At 37.8% G+C, this 22,143-nt stretch overlaps 1 protein-coding gene and 1 pseudogene across 5 annotated transcripts in view; both read left to right on the top strand.

The window, feature by feature from the left end:
- The window catches only part of COL11A1 (collagen type XI alpha 1 chain), a 195,981-nt gene extending 193,837 nt beyond the window's left edge, over positions 1–2,144 (top strand). For 2 of the 5 annotated variants that reach the window (XM_027571529.2, XM_027571515.2), the window contains exon 67: positions 485–2,144. In XM_027571529.2, coding sequence (XP_027427330.1) covers positions 485–631 — 147 coding nt within the window. In that variant the 3' untranslated portion in view covers positions 632–2,144. The remainder of the gene's footprint in view (positions 1–484) is intronic. The other 3 variants (XM_027571497.2, XM_027571506.2, XM_027571523.2) reach the window with 2 other exon arrangements.
- Positions 2,145–12,662: 10,518 nt separating this feature from the next.
- Positions 12,663–21,049, top strand: LOC113926470 (annotated as a pseudogene).
- The last annotated feature ends 1,094 nt before the right edge of the window (positions 21,050–22,143 follow it).

Here is a 22,143-nt window from a genome sequence, read left to right as displayed (position 1 = left end):
TTTGGATTTCCCAATAGTTATGTACTGATAATCATTAATAAAATTAATATATAGCAGCAGAAATGCTTTGACTTTTGACCTTGTCCACTATAATTTCTATACTGTATCTTAAGAAACCTTGAATATTTATATAGTATGATTACAATGGTAATATATTATTATGAAGGAGCCCGACCCAATTTTAGCATCAGTTTTCATATTAAACTGTATTTATCAATTCAATAAGATTCTCTTCAACTGTGCAATATATCCGAATATTATAGTTGGGTAATAACAGCTAAATATTAAGCATTCAAAATTTAAAACTACACATGACATCAGTGATGACAACAAGAGTTAATTGCACATAGATAATGGCAAATTTGTTTCTTACTCTCTTCTTTCTTACCTTCTCACCTCCACTCAGAGGCTTAAGAAAAAAATAACATATATGTTAAAACTATGAAATGATTGTGTAACTTTGTATTTCTGTTCAATTTTACAGACCAGAAAAGGCTATGAAAAAACTGTGATTGAAATCAATACACCGAAAATTGATCAAGTACCTATCGTTGATGTAATGATCAATGACTTTGGTGATCAGAATCAGAAGTTTGGATTTGAAGTTGGTCCTGTTTGTTTCCTTGGCTAAGATTAGGACAAAGAACATATGAAATCAACAGAAAAAAATACCTTGGTGCCACCAACCCATTTTATGCCACATGCAAGTTTTTGAATAAGGATGGTATAGAAAACAACTTGCTACGTATATATGTACTGATTAGAAATACCGATGCCCTTGTGGGGGCAGAATCTTTACATGACAAAAGCTTCGAAAATCATAAAAATACAAGATAGTGTGGCTGAGATGGAAACAGGTCTTATTCTTGATTCCCAATTTTCATCTCTCCTTTTCCTATTTGGATTTCTTTGGTGCTGTAGAAAAAAGAAGAGAACAATATATATTCATAAAAGATATGGTGCTCATTCCCATCCATCAAGGATGTGCTAAAAGTGTGTTTAATAAATTGTAATTATTTTATGTACAGTTCTATACTGTTATCTATGTGTCCATTTCCAAAACTTGCACGTGTCTCTAAATTCCACCTGACTCTAATTTTATGACAATTGAAGAACTATGATGGCAATAAATATATTATGAAAAAATAAAGTTGAATTTCTGATGACTCTAATTCCCTCTCTTTGATTAATAATAAAATGCCTTTGTATATATTGATGTTGAAGAGTTCAATTATTTGATGTCGCCAACAAATTTCTCAGAGGGGCAAAAACCTAGAAGACTCTCGGAAGCACACTTGGATCAACTCTTCTCTACTGACAGTAACTTTGCTGAATTTCAGCCAAAAATATCATGCATTTTGATGCTTTATTCAATGCTATACCTCAGCCTTTTTCTTTTCAGAGTCCAGGATTTCACAGGATCCTTGTATATATGGAAAATAAGCAAGTTTATATTTTTGGACAGGAAAATGTGTATGAGAATCTATTTTAACAAACTGATGCCTCCATCAAGCAAACAATCAGATGTACAATTTTCTTACTACCTTATCTTATCTCATCTCATTGTTTTCAGTGTGCTTCAGTCATGCAGATTAATATTAAAAGATGGGAACTAAGCAATTATTTATGAATTTGTTCAATGTTATAATTTTTAATCGATCAACTTCTTGAATTTGATTCCAAGTTGCATATTATAATAATCTTCAAATATTATTTTACCTGCACCTGCCCAACAAATACTATTTCTTTTCTTTCAAAATAATATCATACATTATTTGACTTGCCTAATTCTTAAACAGCATATGGGTGGATTGTTACTAACAGTGCTTGTTTTAAAAGTCATACTTATTAAAGCAATCAAAACATTTTTTTTTCCCACTAAGGTATTTTCTTCCAGGTAGCTTGATATAGCAGTAAAATTTTAAAATTACAAATTGAACTTTGTATCTATTTTAAGTAATATATGTAAGACTTAAAAATAAATGTTTTATTTCTTATATGGAGTATTAAATTAATTGATACCAGATTTCACTGGAACATTTTCAACTGATAATTTATCACAAAAGAGTATACCTGTAATACTGGAATTAAAACGTGAACACGTGTCATTCAGAAGTTCTTTTACTTTTGAAATCAAGTTTGTAAATGTCCTTTCAAGAAGGGCGATATGAATCGTATAAATAAACTCAAGTCTTGTCTACCTGGATTGGTCATTCTCTTTCTTAAATAAGTTCCAAATTACTCTCTATTGCAGAAAAGGCTTTTGATTCTGTTTCTTGACCATCCAGATTAGAATCATTTATACTTTTGGAAAAGAATATTTTCCTTCAGAGATAAGTTGTTTAAATTCTCCACATGTCTAAAATAAAAACACCACATGGTAATACTCTATTTACAAAATTAAAGTAGGTTATACTTAAAATTGCAGAAAGATATTTTTCATAATTAAACATTTTGCAAAGTCTCAAACATATGTTCACAATTTCAGAACTAGAAATATTTCCAGAACTTTTACATAGTCTCTAAATTATACATAAAGTAATATTTTTTATCAAGCAAAATTCCATACATCAGCCAATTTAATGAATATATAGCAATAAGAGAGAATATTTTGCATATTGACCTGTCCTGGGGAAGCTGTATTATTTGCCCATTTAAACAAAACAGCCTCAAATTTGGCACTCAATAGAATTAATGAATAAATAACTGAATTGCCTATCCTTTTTTATTCCTTGCACATATAGATGGTCTTCTTTATTGCTTTGGATTTTTTTCTCTCCCTTACACCTGATTTAATCTGAACAAAAAGAAGCTCAGTGGAAAAGAAAAAGCGTATTATATGACATTCTAGTCTTGGCCCAAGCATGTATAAACTCTGGAGAATAATGTTGATCCTGGATGGATCCTGGCATGGGTGGATCCTGGGCCTGATGCACACAAAATTTGGCTTTACTCTTTAAAAAAAAAATACAAAATTACAAATACAAAAAAATTACAGAATTTATAATTTTAAATGAATGAAGGTCTTACAACAAATTATTAATTATAAAAAATGGACCCATACCAAAAGTATCAGACAATCGGGAAAAAAAAATCAATGTTTTCATTAATTCTCTGAAGTATGTTTGTAATACTTTTATTCTCTTTGTTTATTTTTGGCTTCAATCTCTGAGTGCCTCTTCATATGAGAATTTTGTAATTTAATTTCTAGTAGAAAGAATAAGTTTTTCTAACATGTTAGATTAAAAAATGTTTCTTATCAATCGCTTAGAGCTGTTTCAATTTCACTTCTTGTTATTGGTAAGTATTTTAAAAATTTGAGGTTATTTTAAATTTAGGAAAAGCTCTATACATTTATTTCATATATGTACTATAAATATGTGAGAATTTTTCACAGTCTAGCTTCTGATTTCTGTACATTTTATACCTTGTTTTCTTTCTACTACCAATAGATTTCAGGCTCTGGGCACCACAAGGCAGATGCATGTCGTGATACAAATTCTGTCTTCCTACTTTTTGTGTTATAACACAGTGGGTGATAAGATTATTTCAGAAAGCCATTCCTACACTAGGATTACTGGCAATAAGTTTACATAAATATAAATTATAAGCCATATAATTATACCTCACCATGTAAACCTAGCCTATAAATCCTGAATAAATGAGTCCCTAATTGGAATTCCCCCTTGCTGCCTCTTTCCACACCACCCAACACGAGAAAAAAATGCCAAAGAGAAGTTGGAGTGGAAAGATAATATTCTTAACAGATCACAGTTAAAGGATCTTACTTGGGCAAATTTTTACAAATTATATGATCATGAGAACGTATTTCTAGCAGATCTCTCAAGGGCTTAGATGGTGTCCATGAAAGACAACGATCCTGAAGCTTAGTCCTCTATGCTGAGTAATTGTGACATAAGTGAATTAATGAAGGGCCTAGCACACTGATAAATACCAAGAGCTGAATAAATAGTTGCTACTGCTCTGGATTTCCTACCTCTACTAGAAAGTTCCTTTCTAAACCATAGCTAAGAACACATGTGCTATTTACATCACAGAACGCTTATAAAGATTTAATTTTAAAAAAGGAAAACATTATACAAATTGCATGATCATAGAGGCCCAAAGTAGCGAATAGGATCCCATAAAATCCAAGCTTTACAAATGGGTCACAAACGATACAAAACAGGAGGAGCTGCATAAGCCATGTAAATACCCAGGAACGGCACACCCATCAGACACAGCTTCTGAAATCCTATTTTCCCAGCGTGTGTTTTGCTCTCCAGAAGGATGAGTTGAGTAGTCTTTAGAGTCTCTCAAATTTTACCCATTGCTAGGCCTCTATGGATGGAAGGGTCATATAACTAATAATTCCTCATGCAGCTGCCCCTCAGAGATCCAGAGATGACAGGATTATTTACAATTGAAAATCTTGCTGAAGTGTATCCTGCTAGAAGCATTCCATGCTCAAAATCAATACATAGCAACCCTTGCAGGATCCCCATTTACCTTCTAGCTAGTAAATCCATAGTCAATATTTATAAGGAGATTGGTCAAGATCAAAGCAGAGGTAGAAAAGAATTACAGAACCACTGTTAATGCTTTCTTTCTAAAAATATAAATTGAGGGACGCCTGGGTGGGTCAGTTAGTTAAGCATCTGCCTTCGGCTCAGGTCATGATCCCGGGGTCCTGGGATGAGCCCTGTGTTGGGCTTCCGGCTGAGCGGGGAGTCTACTTCTCCCTCTCCCTCTGCCTCTCCTACCCTGCTCATGCTCTCTCTCTCTCTCTGTCTCTCTCTCAAATGAATAAATAAAACCTTTTTAAAAAAGTAAATTGAAATAACGTCAGAAATGTTTTATGTAACAACTAAGACTTATTTTATAATAACCTTATGATGGCATTTCTACCTAAAATACTATGTATATGAAGTTACACAAAAACACTGAGGAATACATTCCTATTTTTAAATTACCTATATATGTCTATGAAGAAATAAAGAAGTAGGCCTTTTTTTTCCATAATGGAAAGATTTTGAAGAGCAGACCATATGTCCTAGTAGCAGATCTTATTCTAGGGACAACCCAGGGCACGAAGTAAGCTGAGTCTTCCAGCTTGATTCACCATCACTTTAGGGTCTCAGGTATAAATAAAATGTCTGCCTGCTATTTTTCAACTCCCTGAGGGAAATGAGTAGGTCCAAAGCAAAAAGACACTTTCTCCTGAAGCAACATACACTTCTGTGCCCACCCTATGTGGGATGGCCAGACTAAATTAAGTGAAACAAACAAGTCCTCTAAGAAAGAGATGGATTTGCAGGTTCCTCAGACCAACATGGTGGAAAGGTCTGTGTAACCAATTCTTTAATGACATGAGTTTTGGCATCTTATCTATTTCAGGAAAATGAAATTAACGAGTAAAAATAATCATAGCTAATATTCTATAAAGTAAAATGTAATTTAAAAACCCTGAATTGTATTTTTATGTAAGTAAAATTTCTTACCTATATAGAAACAAAGTTTGCATACTAGATAAACTATTACCTAGTTATTTCCCCATAGCTGTACAGATTTTTACCTCACTACTGAGAAAAATAAGAGTGGAAAAAGAAAACCAGTGATAACAACAACAAACCCTAAAGGTATTAACTATTTAACTAAAAGTAGAAAATAGATATGACTAGGTAAGTTAATATTTTACTTTAGATTTTTGGTGAAAGAGTTGAAAATCTTACCAGAATTTTTTCTCTGTGCAGGGGCCTCCCCTCCCCAAACTTCCAGACCCGACCACCCCACTCTGGCCCTTCAACCCGCAACCCAGGAATAGAGTGGGAGAGGGAAGGGGGAACATGACAGGGTAGGAGGGAGATAGCCAAGTAGGGGTAGAGGGGTAGAATTTGTAAGTAGATATTTTCTAAAGATAGAGTCAAGTGGTTTTGAACCATGAAATACCGATTGATATCAGAAATCTTGAGTCATTTAATTATCAATTAATCAATGACCAAGAATATAATTTAGCACCATGATGAAGACAGGTCTCTATCAAAGATATATATATCAACTTTACAAAAGAATAATGTCATAAAGTGTCTGCACTGTATCCTTATTTATAGTTTAATAAGAGAAAGAAAACCATCACATCTAAAAGAACAGTTTATTATCAAGGTTCTGACTATACAGAGACCTTTGGAGGACTTGAAGGAACAATAAATGTTGGTTTGTAAGTGTGTTTCATGAGAAAGATGGTAGGTCCACAAAATGTCTGTAGAAACTGGATGTGAGTGTCTGAGGGAGAAAAGGAAGACCACTTTATGGAGGAAATCCAAGAGAGAATTCCAGAAGCATATGTGAGTGTGGAACATGAAGAGGACAAGGAGTCTGATACAGCCCCAATGGCATGGTGTAATGTCAAGTCCTATATTTTGGGTTGGGTTATAATGGCTTAAAAATCATACAAAGAGTCTGGATATTATGCAGTAGGTAATAAAGAAGGAATGTTGGTTGTTGAGTAAAGCAAAGTCATAATGAAAGTAATGTTGAGAATGACTATCTTGGCAGTTTCTCAGAACTGCCTAGTGGGCATCTTATGCTGCTGGATGGATCTATAAGTTGGGTCAGATGATAAGGACCCAATGCCATAAGGCTGTTGATGAAATTTAAGTGAGCAATAAGAAGGATTTGGATTACAGTAATAACACCTGCATGACTTAAAAGGAAGGACCAGTATAAAATAATTGGAAAGAAGAAAGTACTATATTTTATCATTTAAAATATTCTAGAGCCATTTACTGGATACATCTTTTTTTAAATTTTTTATTCTTATGTTAATCACCATATATTACATCATTTGTTTTGGTGTAGTGTTCCATGATTCATTGTTTGTTCATAACACCCAGTGCTCCGTGCAGAATGTGCCCTCTTTAATACCCATCACCAGGCAAACCCATCCCCCTACCCTCCTCCCCTCTAGAACCCTCAGTTTGTTTTTCAGAGTCCATCATCTCTCCTGGTTCGTGTCCCCCTCTGACTTACTCCCCTTCATTCTTCCTCTCCTGCTATCTTCTTCTTTTTCTTTTTTCTTAAAATATGTTGCGTTATTTGTTTCAGAGGTACAGATCTGTGATTCAACAGTCTTGCACAATTCACAGCGCTCACCGTAGCACATACCCTCCCCAATGTCTATCACCCAGCCACCCCATCCCTCCCACCCCCAACCACTCCAGCAACACTCAGTTTGTTCCTGAGATTAAGAATTCCTCATATCAGTGAGGTCATATGATACATGTCTGTCTCTGATTGACTTATTTCACTCAGCATAACACCCTCCAGTTCCATCCATGTCATTGCAAATGGCAAGATCTCATTCCTTCTGATGACTGGATACATCTTAAAATAAGCTATACTTGCCTAGCCTTTAAGGACATAAGTCATAAAATCAGAGAAAAGTTATATTTACTAAAATCTGAAGAGTTAATGGGTCCCAGGGAAACAAATGACATCTGGCACAACCCTATCAATTGGCTTTCTATCTCCTATTGTATCTCATATAGTATTGCAGAATACATATGAAAACAACTTGTTATTGCTTAAACAATACATGGTTATATCACTATGGGCAAGCACCTGTCTCCTACATAAATAAAAGTTCATGTACATTATCAACCACAGAAAACACATTTACAGAGAAATCAACTGCTAAAACTTATTATATAGTTGTGTCTTCTGATGTTGAAATTTTCATAAGTAAAAATTGGGACGTAAAGAATAAGCAAATCTATGTAAATAATTATATATAATTTATATGAAAAATATTATCTAGCTGTAAAAAGATCATGGCATTGTAGGCACACATATTTAAACATGTAAATAGACAAATGAAAAAATCTTATCTATATGTCCTCTGTTGCCTGACCTTTAAGATGGAACTTTTTTTTTAAGATTTTATTTATTTATTTGAGAAAGAGAGAGAGAGCATGAGTGGAGGGAGGATCAGAGGGAGAGGAACAAGGAGACTCCCCACTGAGCAGGAAGCCCGATATGGGGCTTGATCTCAGGACCCTGATCCCTGGACCTCGATCCCAGGACCTGAGCTGAAGGCAGACCCTTCATCGACTGAGCCACCCAGGTGCCCCCGTTTCTAAATTAAAAAAAAAATCAAAGAGTCTAGAAAGCATCAACTTTGATAGATGGTTTTTCTTATATTGGAGGTAAATGGAGCTTCTGCTCTTTCTGTGTTTCTTTTTTAACCATCACATATTGGGAACAAGTTGCACAGATACCCTGGTCCTGTCACCAGCAAAAGGCATGGCAATTAGTTATTTTCACATGAAATTCTCATTTGTAACAAAAAGGAAAGATGAATCATAGACACCAAAATTAAAAACAGAAGATCTTCAGGCTAATTCTAGTGACTTCATTCAAATAGAGCATGTGGAGGCAGGCTCGGTGCTAGGTTAATTGTACCCTGGCATCTGTTACTAAGGATGTAAGCCTTCTCAGCAAGAATCCTTCACAGTGATGCAAATCTCTATCTGTCATATGCATCGTCATCTGAAACACTAGGCTTCCTGAAGTCTCCACTTTGTTGCCACCATTAAGCGACACGTCTGTTAAACAAAAGTAAAGCTGATACACGGATGTAGATCTTCAGAGAATCCCAGGAACTGAAGAATCCAAGGGAAATGAAGACATCATTTCTTCTTTATCTGTTCTTCTTCGCTCACTAATTTTTACCTAAGTGTAATGTTTTCTCTTATTTTTTTTATTTTTTTAAGATTTTTATTTATTTATTTGAGAGAGAGCACGAGCGGTGGGGGGGGGCAGGGTGGAGGCACAGAGGGATGAGAGGGAGAAGGAGACTCCCCACTGAGCAGGGTTCCAATGCAGGGCTGGGCTCCATCCCAGGACCCTGGGATCATGACCTGAGCTTTTGCAGACGTTAACCGACTGAGCCACCCAGGCGCCCCTAATGTCTTCTCTTTTAATGAATGCTTTGTCTGAGAAGAGTTCTTTATAAGCAAATTATCATTTTCTAAGGAAATTTGGTGAAGGAAAGTTTACATTATACACATTAACATAGACCTATGTAAAATAAAATTAACTAATCATCTGATGAAAGATGTTTTTAAATAACCCAAGATTGCCATTCTTCTGTCCTCGACGAATATATTCGTGACCATTAAGCTATCAAATATTCAAAATTTTATCTTCACTTCTTGTTAGAACAAAGAGTAACTCATGTCTTCATTGTTGTTATCTGTGGGGGTGTGCTTCCCATGCTTGTCTTGAAAGCTCCCTCCCTCCTCGGATGGCACATCCTTTGAAACGAGGATGCAGATTAGATTAGGACAGGTGTAAAGAAGCCCTACGAGTTTGGCAGCTGGACAGCAGAACTGTTTCATCTGACTTTATCTTTGAACATGCTCTGGGACTGGAACATGTGGAAATCTTACAAACTGAGAGACCTAAGTTTTCTTATGCAACCTCTTAGCTTTTGCCATAACAAAAAGTCAAGCTTCTCTCCCAAGAAGCAGGATATCTTTGGTGTTTATATTTTAAACCCAACATCCCCACCAAATACTTCATTTTTCTGGAATGTTTAACAGTGGCCATATATTTGATTAGAGTTTATCATTTCTAGAACCCCAAAATGACTAGGTTTATCTTGACAAAGTGACAAAAGAAATAGCTTGAGGAAAGTTCTCATGTGAGCCACAGAAAATCACTTTAGAACTATGTTTAAAGGAAAGACAAAAGTTTATCTAAGTATTTGGCAGAAAGCCAAATAAAATTCCTTAATTCTTCCCTCTCATTGTTTTTTTATTCACAAACCTTGCCTGTTTTCTCCTCAAAATGTTTTTCATGACTCCCTTACCTATATAACTGTTATTAGTATCCTAGTCTGAGCTCCTTCTTAGATCAGTTCCTTAATTTTTACTCTGTATTCTAATTGCCCATCTCTACTTATTAAGTATTTATTATTGTTCACGAGTCTATAGGTTAGATGGGAGGATTTTCTGGCCTGCTAGATCTGGCTAGGCTGATCTTGCTTTCTTGGGGTCATGCATGTGTCTGCAGGCAACTGAATGGTCTTCTGAGGGCTAGTGATCACAAATGACCTTGTCTGTGGTAGGCTTCCTTCACATGGTACCTTATCCTCTAGCACACTATACTAGGCTTCTTCACAGGTGATCACAAGGGAGAGATAGAGACCGAGGGACAGAGAGAGACAAAAAGAGAGAGAAAGAAAACACAACAATTAATTTGAGGCCAGGGTCAAAACTTCTATGGTATTGATTGGGCCACATTCCATTAGTGAAAGTAAATCACAGACCAGCATATTCACTGCAAAGAGAAAATAGTCTTCACCTCCTAATGCGAGGACCTGCACAATTACATAAGAAAGTTCATGAATGCGGGAAGGAGTAAAAGATTGTGAGGATTTCTGCATTCCACCACAATCACTGTCAATCTACTGCCCAAAAACTTTCAGTGACTTCCTATTTCATAGCTGATCAATTGTAAACTCTGCTCCCAAGATTTCAAATACACTAGGTGCTTCCATTTAGCCTAAACTTCATTTCCCACCTAACTTAACCTTCTTTTCTATTTTTCTTCAACATGCTTTCTCCACCTGCACCAGCTCATCTACTCACTGCGACATGAATATGTCTTACACTTTTAATCATTCTTACTTCTGTGCTCTCACCCCTACCTTCTACCTTATATGCTATTTTCCATCTCTTATACTTCTCTAAATTCTATATTAAAGTTCAGCTTTTTGTTTTTACTGTTTATTGTTATCAGAGTCTCAGATGTTTCCTGATTACTCCAGTACACATTACTATTTTATTTATTTTTTATTTTTGAATTCCTAGAACATAAAACATATTTTCCACACAATTTTAGCCCCAGTTACATAGTTCTTTGTATCATACACTCTTTCTTAATGAGTGTTGGTTTGGTCTACCCCATAGGAGTATGAAATGCATATTCCTTAGAGTCTAAAAATTAGTTCTAATCATATAATAGGTGTGTTATGGGCTGAATTGTGTCCTCCAAAAATTCATACCTTGGACTCCTGATTCCCAGTTCGTTAGAATGTGATCCTATTTGGAGATAAGGTCTTTACAGAGGTGACCAAGTTGTGAAATGAAGCTATTAGGGTGGGCCTTAATCTAATATCACCGTTGTCCTTATAAAAAGGAGAAACTTGGACACAGAGACAACAAATACAGAGGAAAGACAATGTGGAAGAGACACAGAGGAGAAGACAGCCCTCTATCTACAGGCCAAGGCGGGAGGTCTGGAACAGATCCTTCCGTCATAGCTATCAGAAGGAACCACCGCACCTGGATTTTGGACTTCTCTTCCGCAGAACTGTGAGAAAATAAGTTTGTCATTTATACTACTTAGTTTGTGGCACTTTGTTAGAATACGCTTAGTAAACTAAAATGAGGTATTAAATAAATAGGCTGTCTGATTAATCTGATGAAAGGCTCATAAGTATAAACTATTAGTTCTATCTTCTTCGACAAGAGACACTTTGACTGAATTCCCAGGACCTTAACATTTCTGAATCACACATTCACAATACACAATACAAGGGATTTTGTTTTCAGAGTGCATCATCCAATATTAAACTTTTGATTGTTAAACTAAATTCTCTACCTTATATTTTAGAGATGAGAAGAAACACATATAGATGGAAAGAGTAATGATGACCAACAAGTATTAATTGGGAAAGTAAAGTGGGCTGTTTTACTCTGTGCAACTATAAAATAATAACAGAATCTGAATGTTCTTAAGCTGTATGAAATTAAAAATTAAATATGAATAAGGTTATATGAACGTGGAATAGATTCGGCTGAAACATACACTACTTCTTTCTTCTCATGGGTTTACAGGGAATGAGACTGACAGAACCTCCTTTCCTTTGAGACCTTAAAGGTATGCCATATATTATCAAAATTAAATATTGATAATAATAATAATGAGCAATTAATTTTGTGATAGGCAAAATGTAGGGAGGAGAGGCCATCTGCGGTAGGGGTTCTAACCCTGATTAGGACCCCAGGAAAGTATCTGTGAGTAAATGAGACCCGAAGAATGTATAGAAATTGCCCATCTCAATGACAGTGACAGAGAGAAATTGTGTTAACTAAAGGAAATTATATCATGAATCTGGGCAAGAAAGAAAAATCTTGGAAGACCAAAACACCTGAGCATTATTCTTTTTCTTTTGTAGTATGGTTAAACTGATTTCTGTTTCTTCCTCCTTTTCCCACACCATCCAGTTCTTCCATGTGGTTCTGCAACTTTCTGCTAGACTGGCCGCACTTCCCGCAGGCTGCTGCCCAGCCTGGACCCACCCACTAGAAACACGGACTAAAATAGTAAGACATGCCTCAGAGACTTCCTGGAACTTCTTCAGTGAGGAGAAACACGGGTCTGACCACCCAAATTGAAAATCCAACCCAGTACTAAAGAGATAAAACGATACCTGAAATAGGAACAAGCAATCATCAAGAGAATGATTGAAAGCACCTGCTGATTATTTCGTCTCAGAGCCTAACTCAGGCAGAAGAAAATTCAATAGTGTTCAATGAAGTACATAAAGTATTAAGGAAAATAAAATCCTGGTGCCTAAGAGAACAATAGTATTGATGTCTGCAGGCTCCGTGACAGATGCACTCGCCCGCTGCGCAGAGGAGGCTGCAGAGCCGTGTACCAGCTTGCGGCGTCATAAACTATTCAATATGGACAGACTCACCCCCAGGACAGAGCGATCTGGGCAGTTATCCTATGTCCTGTCCTTGGGAGGAGCCCTGCTCTACTGCACGCAGTCCGCTGGGCAGTGATTCTTTGAGCCGGTGGGAGGGGTAGGGGTGGGGGTGGGGGGCTGTTTGCCAGACGGACCTAAAAAAAGACCTACGCCAGGATTCCACCATAAGCAGGACTTAAATTGGCCTGATCTCCAGAGGCAGCTAAGGGATATTAACAGGAGCCACCAGGAGAACTATTCGTATACTAACTAACCCCTAGCACCCCTGGGAGAAATCATTAAAGGGATTATGGTAGAAGTCCTCAACTGGGGGCCAAAGAGCCAAATCTGGCCCTGAGACCTGTGTTGTTTGGCTTGAATAACACTGGCTCACACCCATCCTTTTTAATTTTTTTTTTAATTTGTAGCTAACCTTTGGAAACTGGAATTTCTGTATGCTCTTGAAAATGTAGAGGATCTGACAAAATGCGCATAATTACCAACTGCGTCTTTTCGATGGGGGCACACATTCTCTAATTTGCTAGGGCGCTACATTGTTAGAATTTGTGTGGGCTGGCCCTCCTAGACATTTGAGTCCTAAACCTACTACCCATAATTTGAACAAGAAGAGGCAAAAGAGGATGGAGATTAGGAAATTTTGACCAGAGAGGGACTTCATTGTCCAGACAAGAAGCAAAGGCCCTAACGCCATTATATTAATTAATTCAGGAGAAATTGGAAAGATTACTCGGATATCAAGGAAAGGGAATCAGATCTCATTAGAGGTAAGACATAAGGCAAGGAGATAAAATGGGCTATACTGTGGGATGATCTGGTGAGGGCCCTCTTTCTGGCTTGCTGCCTGTTCACTGGGCCCTTACGTGCTGAAGCTCTCAGGTGTCTCTCTTTTTAAAAATATTTTAATTATTTATTTGAGAGAGAGAGCACGCATGAGAGGGAGACAGAATGAGAAAGAGAAGCATGAGCAGTGGGGAGGGGTAGAGGGATGGGGAGAAGCAGACTCTCCGCTGAGCAAGGAGCCCAACACTGGACTCCATCCCAGGACCCCAGAATCATGAGCTGAGGGGAAGGCAGACGCTTAAGGGATGGAGCCACCCAGGCGCCCTCTGGTGTCTGTTCTTATTAGGGCAGTAGCCCTATCATGAGGGCCCCATCTTCATGACCTCAGCACTCCATAGTTGCCTCTCAATAGTTCCATTCCCAAAACACATTGGTGCGTTGAGACTTCAGCATATGAATTTAAAGAGTGGGCCATTCAGTTGGTAATAGTCTCCATCAAAGCTACCCTTACAAAGTTATCTTCTCCTACTTGACCCCACATGATAATGGCATTATAATGAAAACTGTATCAGTCAGGGTTCTCTAGAGGAATAGAACCAGAAGAACCATTGGCATAAGTTCTAGTCCAAGTTCAAAGGTTTGAGAAGCATGAGTTTAGGTGGTCTTAAGTCCTACCCCAAGGCCAAGAGATCAGTGTTTCAGCTCATGCAGTCAGGCAAAGAGAAAGAATTCTCCCTTCCCTGCTTTCTTGTTCTATTCAGGCCCTCAACAGATTGAATGAAGTCAATCCACACTGGGGAAGTCAATCTGCTTTCCTCAGTCTACTGCGTATTCAAATACTAATCTCTTCCAGAAGTATCCTCATAAATACATCCAGAAATAATGCTTAACCAGATATCTGGGCACCTGTGATCTAGTCAAATTGACATATAAAATTAAGCATCACAAAAACATATTTTGCGAATGAAGTGATCAGTAATTTAAGATTGGGCCATCCCTAGTTTATTTACCTCTGCATTAAGTATCTGAAGAAGACTTTGTGGAGAGTTTCTGCCAGAGACAAAGAACAATATCATGAAAGAGAAAATATGACTTTCACACATAAGGGGTAACCTGAGTGTCTGTCCTTCAGAGGGTTTTGTGAGACTGCTGAATGGCTGTTACTCTTTCAGACTCAGATTAAATCAGTATAAATAAAAAAAATCACTGCTGTTTATAAAGAAACTTAAGAAATCTAAAACTCTGGACTAGGAAAAAAAAAAACAAAGATATCCTCTCAGGGATTCCTGTGTAAGAATTTGGAACAATCTAGATATAACTGACTGGACTACTCTCTGCCTTCAGCTCAGGTCATAATCCTAGGGTGCTGGGATTAAGCCCACATCAGACTCCCTGCTCAGCGGGGAGCCTGCTTCTCCCTCTCCCTCTGCCACTCCCCCTGCTTATGCACGCTCTCTCTTTCTGTCAAATAAATAAATAAGATCTTAAAAAAAAAAACCCTCCATTGACCATTGACTGGCATGGAGTATTATGCACCTGGGTTGGAACCATGGTCTGAAAGACCACCTGTGCTGAACATCCTAAAGGGGCACATCATGCAGTCTGTTATATTTTTACTTAATTTCACTTTTTTTTTTACCATGTCCTCCCTAAAAATTTCTTGAGGAAAAGAAAAAGTTAAAGATGGAGGTTAAACAGCAAAATTTTCTAAAACTCCTCTGTAGTTTACAATTTGGAATGACTTGTGAGCTACTGGGAAGATGGAGTAGAGCTACTTTTTCCTATTGCTCCCACTAAGCACAACTGAAAAACCCTATACATTTTAGGTAAAGCAAATATAAGGAGATTCTGAAAGGTCAAAAGAAGAGAGCAGATTATCTAGGGGGGGACACCTTGTTACAGGCATAGGGAAATCAGGATCCCCTCCCTCTCAGTCTCCACTGATATGGCGAAGTGGTTTCCTGCTGTGCATTGATGAAGGTCTTCATTCTCCATTGAACCTCTGACACCCCTCCAGTGGAGACAGATGGGAGCCTCTTTACTACCAGTGGGAAGTGGAAATTCAGGCTCCCATTGGCTTCCCTTGACAACACAGGTGAGGTGGGGGTGCAGGGAGGGCCTCATTACCAACCAGTAGAGATTAAAAGTTCCAGTTCTCTAGTTTGTCCTCTCTGACACTATTCCAGTAGGGATAATGGGGAGCCTGTTACAACCTGATAAGGATAGAAGTTTACCTTATTTGTCCTTACTCAGGCTTTCATTGTGTCAATGGATATAGGGCCAAAATGTTTTGGTTGGACTGGAGCAGTTATTGTTGCAAAGTTTTCTGCCTTGTTAAACTTCCCCTTTCATATTCCTTTGGGTGGAGAGAGCAAGCTTTTTTTTTTTTTCCTTTTTTTGAGGAGGGGATATATCTAGTTCTGTTGCATAAAATCCATGTTCACTTAGAACCTCAGAATATGCCTTTATCTGGAAATAGGGTCTTTGTAGATATAACCAAGCAGATGAGTTCACTTAGATTGAGGTGGATCTTAATTCAGGAAGACTTAGGTATACTACAAGAAAAGGGGCAAACACAGATACAAGGAGACACAGATTAAAAAGGAAGATAAGATGACTGTCCACATAGAAACTCCAAAAGAATCTATAAAAATAAAAATCCTAGATCTAATAAATTAATTCAGTAAAGTTGAAAGATATGAAATTAACATACAGAAATCACCTGTATTCCTATATACTAGCAATGAACACATGGATCCTGGGATTAAAAATACAATATCATTTAACACTTTTGAAAAATGAAATCCTTAGGTGTGTAAATCTATCAAAATATGTACAGGATTTGTAAGCTAAAAACTACACAACATTGAAAGATATCAAAGAAAGTATAAAAAATAGATATACTGTGTTCACGGATGGAACATCAACATAGCAAAGTTGCCAAACCTCCCCAAATTGTTCTGGGGCCCAGAACATGAGTCTGTAGCAAGCGGCATTTCCAAATCTGATGAGCAAAGCTTCAGTCGAGCTAGAGGAGACAACATTCAGATGGGACCAGAAGCAATGGTTGTGGTACTTGGGATCCATAAAGCAGTCCTTCTTGGTGTTCCATCTAGCTACTCATATCCCCAGGTAAGGCAGATTAGGTAAGGTTTGCTGTCTGTCAATATGTGGCAGGCTGGTGGAGATGGGGTTCCGATGACAAGCCTGAAAAAAGTAGCCAAAACCAAAAAAAAAAAAAAAAACAAAAACAAAACCCAAATGGGAATGGTAACATACGAAGAGAAGAGAAATATGCATATTCTTGCATAGGGTTTATCCATGCTAAGCTACGTACAGTTCTCTGATACACCATATCATTTCACTCATTATCACGTGTTTGAGAACATGGGTGTTTAAACAAGATAGCCTCAGACAGCCTAGCCGCCTGACATATCTTAGAAAAGCTACTACCTCTTTGGGTCAGAGATTTCACACCTCTAAAGGGAAGTGGTAATGCCTATTCTTTAGAATGATTGCAGGGTAGTGCATGTAAATTACACATCAGAGAGTGTCCCTGGGAGCACAAAATAGAGGCTTATTTGTTTGCCCTTTGTCATGCTCTGTCCTCTGCCAGGAAGTACCGATCTAACATTTCACTCCTCCTGACGTTATTTACCCTTCAGTTCTCATTCCTAATTACTTCCCCAGTGAATCCTCATTCCAACTCTCATTTTGGATTAGTTTATACTGTTACTAGAATTTGATACTATAGTTGGATGTTACAATGTTAGTCTTTCTCATTAGAATATTAGTTTCTTGAAATCACTGACTAGATTTTATCAATATGTGTAGCCCAAACACTGAGCATAGGGCCTGGTACAGAGTAATTATTATCGTTTTGCTGAAATGATTTGAACTAAATGTATGATGACTCATATCAAAAAGTCTTGCCTCATTTACTTTATTATAAAGCCCCCAACCTGCTTCGTACAGTCTCACTGGTACTTCATCCTTACTTTGTACTTTTCAGCTTGTAACTAACTCCAGTGCGCTGCAATGTCTGTTTCTTTTTTGGACACTCTTTGAAAACACAATGTATGTCATCTAATTTTTTGGAACCCCTGCCTCCACAGTACCAAGCACATTTTCAGTGCCCAGTATGTGCTCATTAAGAGCTTAAATACGTTAGTGGCTGGATGGTTGAATCTATCAAGAAAATAACATTTAAAAACTAGGAAAATGACATGTAATGAATGCTTACCTTTTAAACCAGGATTTATAAATTTGCTATGATATAAAATATAATGAATTTTTCATTACGCCTTTCTTGAACCATGAAAAGAAAAGGTAAATTGTCAGATATAACCACTTTTGATCTATCAATTGGTTCATTTTCATCATCTTCAAAACAACTTTTATGTTGGATATGATTCCTATTTCATGAGTAATATATTTTACTGGCAGATTATTTTGCTCAGTGGATGGTGGTAAGAAAACTAAATTTTCTTTGTCTTAAAAGCCTATTCATTTGTTTGTAAAGACAATTATTGTCTAGTTTTACCATTCTAATATATGTTCATATGAACACAGGCTTATAATGTTGCATTTACTGTTCAGAATGTAATAATGTCCCATCTACATAGATCATGGCTTAGTGATTTAAGTTGTATCTCTCCAAATCTCATATGATCATGTCACAGCTCAGCTTAAAGCCTATTGTGATCCAATTAGTACATATAGAAGAAATCAATACAGCCTTCATAGTGCGGCCTACATGGTCTTTCACGGTTTCATCTTAATTCATTTCCAGCCTAATTTCCTAAAAGTCCTATCGTAAACCTGTGTAATAGCCACCCTGAACTCCCCATTCTCCATATGTGTCAGACTCTTCAAAAAGTCTACCTTTCTTTCATTTTTCTTTCTTTCTCTTTTTATTTTCAAGAGAGGTCTTTCTTCCATACCCACTCCTATTTCTCTATTCCAAGGGTCCATCTTGTTCTACCTGGACACCTGTGGTATCTTCCCATCGGTCTGCCCACATGATTTTTAATTAGCTTTCCAGGGTGTACCCAGGATAAATATTTCAAAACAGAACTCTGAAAATTGCTCACAATACATTATAGAACTCCTGTTGTTCATAGGATAAAGATTAAACAAGGTGTGGGCATGGCGTGACCTGCCCGACTTCTCCAGTCTCCCCCAGTCCCATCTTTATTTCATTATCTATGCTCAACCACCTTGCTCTCATTGCTCCTTTTCCATCCACTGTAAATATCATGCTCTTTCATAACACTGCATGATGTCTCTTTTACCGGAAAATCTCTTCTGGCATCCCCCCTTTCACTAGTAAACTCTTACTCATCTTTCAAATATCACCTTAAGAATTATGATTTTGGCTTTCCAGTTTCTTCTTGGATTAAAGAGAGGTGGAAAGAGTGCTGCCATCACCCTGACAAAAACAAAAAACCCAGGCAAAATGCAAGTCCATAACTTTACTGAACCAAAGAACTGAGGTCATGGCACAACCAACTAATGCAAAATCTGAGGAGAGAACAAAGACTGTGGGAAAAGACAGGACATGAGCACTTCTTCACCTGGGATGAGGTAGCCAAGTACTGATAAGAAGAACGCAGCTTGAGATGCTAACAAATTAGCTGCTGAGAGCAGGTTAGTCTGAGTTTGGAGGCCTCAGGTGCTGTGTGTATAGGGGAAGGTCAACACCTACTTGTAGGTTTTTCTACATGCACCTCTTAAGATAGTCACAAAAAGACTGGTGAAAGTTCTGAGGAAGAGTCCCTCATGGTGCAGGGTTAGGGAAGAGGAATGGCAGTGTCAGTAAGAGAAGCAGCACAAGCCCCATTTGAATACTCCTTCCCCATCTGCCCCTACAGAACTTACTGTGGCAGAAGAGCAGTGAACACCACAGCTTTCAGGGCATTAGTGAAAACTAGTGAAAAAACAGTAAGGGAAGGATCAGAATACATGCTTGTCCAGAATTATAGCTGGAGAGGGGTGAGTACACTCTACTACCAGACTAAAAGTTAATGAGTAACAGATCAACAGTTCTCCTGGAAGAGGACCAGGATAGAGCAAGACTGGAGAGGAACTCTCTTTCAGGCGTACCTCAAGGGGAAGATCTACAGCTGAGGATGAATCAGAAAGGATAAAACCATAAAGAAAACCACTCCCACCCTGAACACACATTATCTCCAGAGGAATTAGGTGACCAAGGTGCCCTGAGGGTAGCAATAGCAACCACTTCTCTTTAGATGGCTTCAAATCCACACAGTAAAGATCTAGTAGAAGGAAAGGAATGCTAATTTCTAGCCCCCCAAATATTGTTTACCTCAGCATCTACTCTCTTATATAGAATGTCTAGTTTCTTTCTACAGAAGATTACAAGGTTTATGAAAAAGCAAAAAATGGACAATGCATTTCCAAAAGACGAAGATAATCAATAGAACTGGGCTCATATTTGAGACATATATTGAAAAGCTATGAGCAGAAATTTAAAATCAATGTTATACAGTTTACCCTTGAACAGCATGGGTTTGAGCTATATGGATCTATATTTACATGGATTTAAAAAAAAATACAGTAGAGTACTATAAAATATTTTCTCTTCCTTATGATTTTCTTAAATCATTTTCTTTTGTCCAGCTTACTTTATTCTAATACAGTATATAATGCATATAACATACAAAATATGTGTTAATCAGCTATTTATGCAATTGGTAAGACTTCCAGTCAACAATAGGCTATTGGGCAGCAGACTGCTTGCAGAACACATTGGGTGGCTCTGGATGCTCTACGTGGACTCCAGGAAGCCCGAAAAGCCATCAGGGCGGGGAAGCCCAAGCTCCACTATCCGAACAGAAGAGACCTGATGGAATCCACAAGATGGGTTTTAGCTGCCACTGGAGTCGAGTCAGATGAAGTATTCTTAGAAACAGAAGAACAGTTGCAGAAGTTGCAGGATGGTAACCACCTGCTGTTTCAACACATGCCAATGGGTGAAATTGATAGAATGAAGTTGGTGCAGATTGGAAGCATTCTCCACTACATAGTGGGGAAGCACCGTCTCTTTTGGGGAAGACCTCAAGGAGAGAACCCTCATTGACATGCACGTGGAAGGGATGCTAGATCTGCTGGAACTGATTATCATGCATCCTTTCCTGAAACCAGATGATCAACAAAAACAACCAGTTAACATGGCCTAGAAGGCTATAATTAGATGCATGTCTGAGTCTGAAAAGGTTTTAAGGGATCATGGCAAATGATTTCTTATTGGTAATCTGCTGAGCCTTGTGGACATGATTCTGCTCCAAATCATTTTGGCTCTAGAAGAAAAAGCCCCCGCTATCCTGTCTGCATCCCCAGTAGTTCACAGTGAAAATAAGTAATATCCCTACAATTAAGAAATTCCTTGAATGTGGCAGCAGGAAGAAGTCTCCTCCGGACGACATCTACGTACAGAAGAGAGACTTCTACATCTCTATGCTGTAAAACATCACATATATCTGTGAGTGAAGGCTAGCCCCTACAGATTTCTGTGTCCACAGTAGCATTTTAATTGGTGCCAGGCTGCCGTGAGCCCAGCTCTGTCATGGTGCTATGTATAATTGTTCTTAAGTTGGGTCTTTCATGTCAAGACCTTTTCTAGAAACATCAACATTTTTTGTCCAGTGAATAACTGTTATGCGACCTTTTTTTGAAAACCTTTTCGGAGAAGCTGGCACTTAAGTTAGATCTGACGTGGTTACTGATTTCGGATAACAAGGCTGGGTAGGACTTCATGTTCTCCCTTGAGGTTCTGCTCTCCTCTCCTTATCCCATTCCAAATAACCTCCAGTTTTTCCCTAATTTTTAGTGTTTAATAACAGCGGAATAGCTAGTGAATAGCTCCTCTCAGCCATAATAAATCCGTGGTAGTAGTGATTGCAGTCAATATTAGCCAAAATAAAGAATTTACAAATAGGGGTGCCTGGCTGGCTCAGTCATTGAGTGTCTGCCTTAGGCTCAGGTCAGGATCCCAGCATCCTGGAATCGAGCCCCGCATCAGGCTCCCTGATCTGTGGGAGGCCAGCTTCTCCCTCTCCCACTCCCCCTGCTTGTGTTCCCTCTCTCGCTGTGTCTCTCTCTGTCAAATAAATAAATAAAATCTTAAAAAAAAAGAATTTACAAAAAAAATTACAATAGACTCTTGGGGGGGAGTCAAAAGTTATATGTGGATTTTTGACTGCACAGGGGGTTGGTGTCCCGACCCCAACTTATTCAAGATTCTACTGTAATATGATAAAATCTCTAATGAAACAAGTGGACAGCATGCAAGATGAAACGGGTAAATTTAGCAGAGAAGTGGAATCTATAAGAAAGAAACAAATGAAAAAGCTAGAAACAAAAACAGTAACAAAGATAAGGAATGCCTTCAACATGTTTATGCCCAATACAGCCAATTAAAAATAGCCCCTATGCTCAACGTAACCCCCCACAAAAAAAGAAAAAAATTAATGACCTCGAAGATAGGTAGGTAAAAAACAAAAACAAAAAAAAGTATGAAAATCAAACAGAGGATCCAAGGGCTGTTGGACAATATTAAC

This window comes from Zalophus californianus, chromosome 4 (assembly GCF_009762305.2).
Source record: "Zalophus californianus isolate mZalCal1 chromosome 4, mZalCal1.pri.v2, whole genome shotgun sequence".
Lineage (NCBI taxonomy): Eukaryota > Metazoa > Chordata > Mammalia > Carnivora > Otariidae > Zalophus > Zalophus californianus.
Note: the sequence above shows the minus strand (reverse complement) of the source record. Positions and strands in the feature narration are given on the sequence as shown.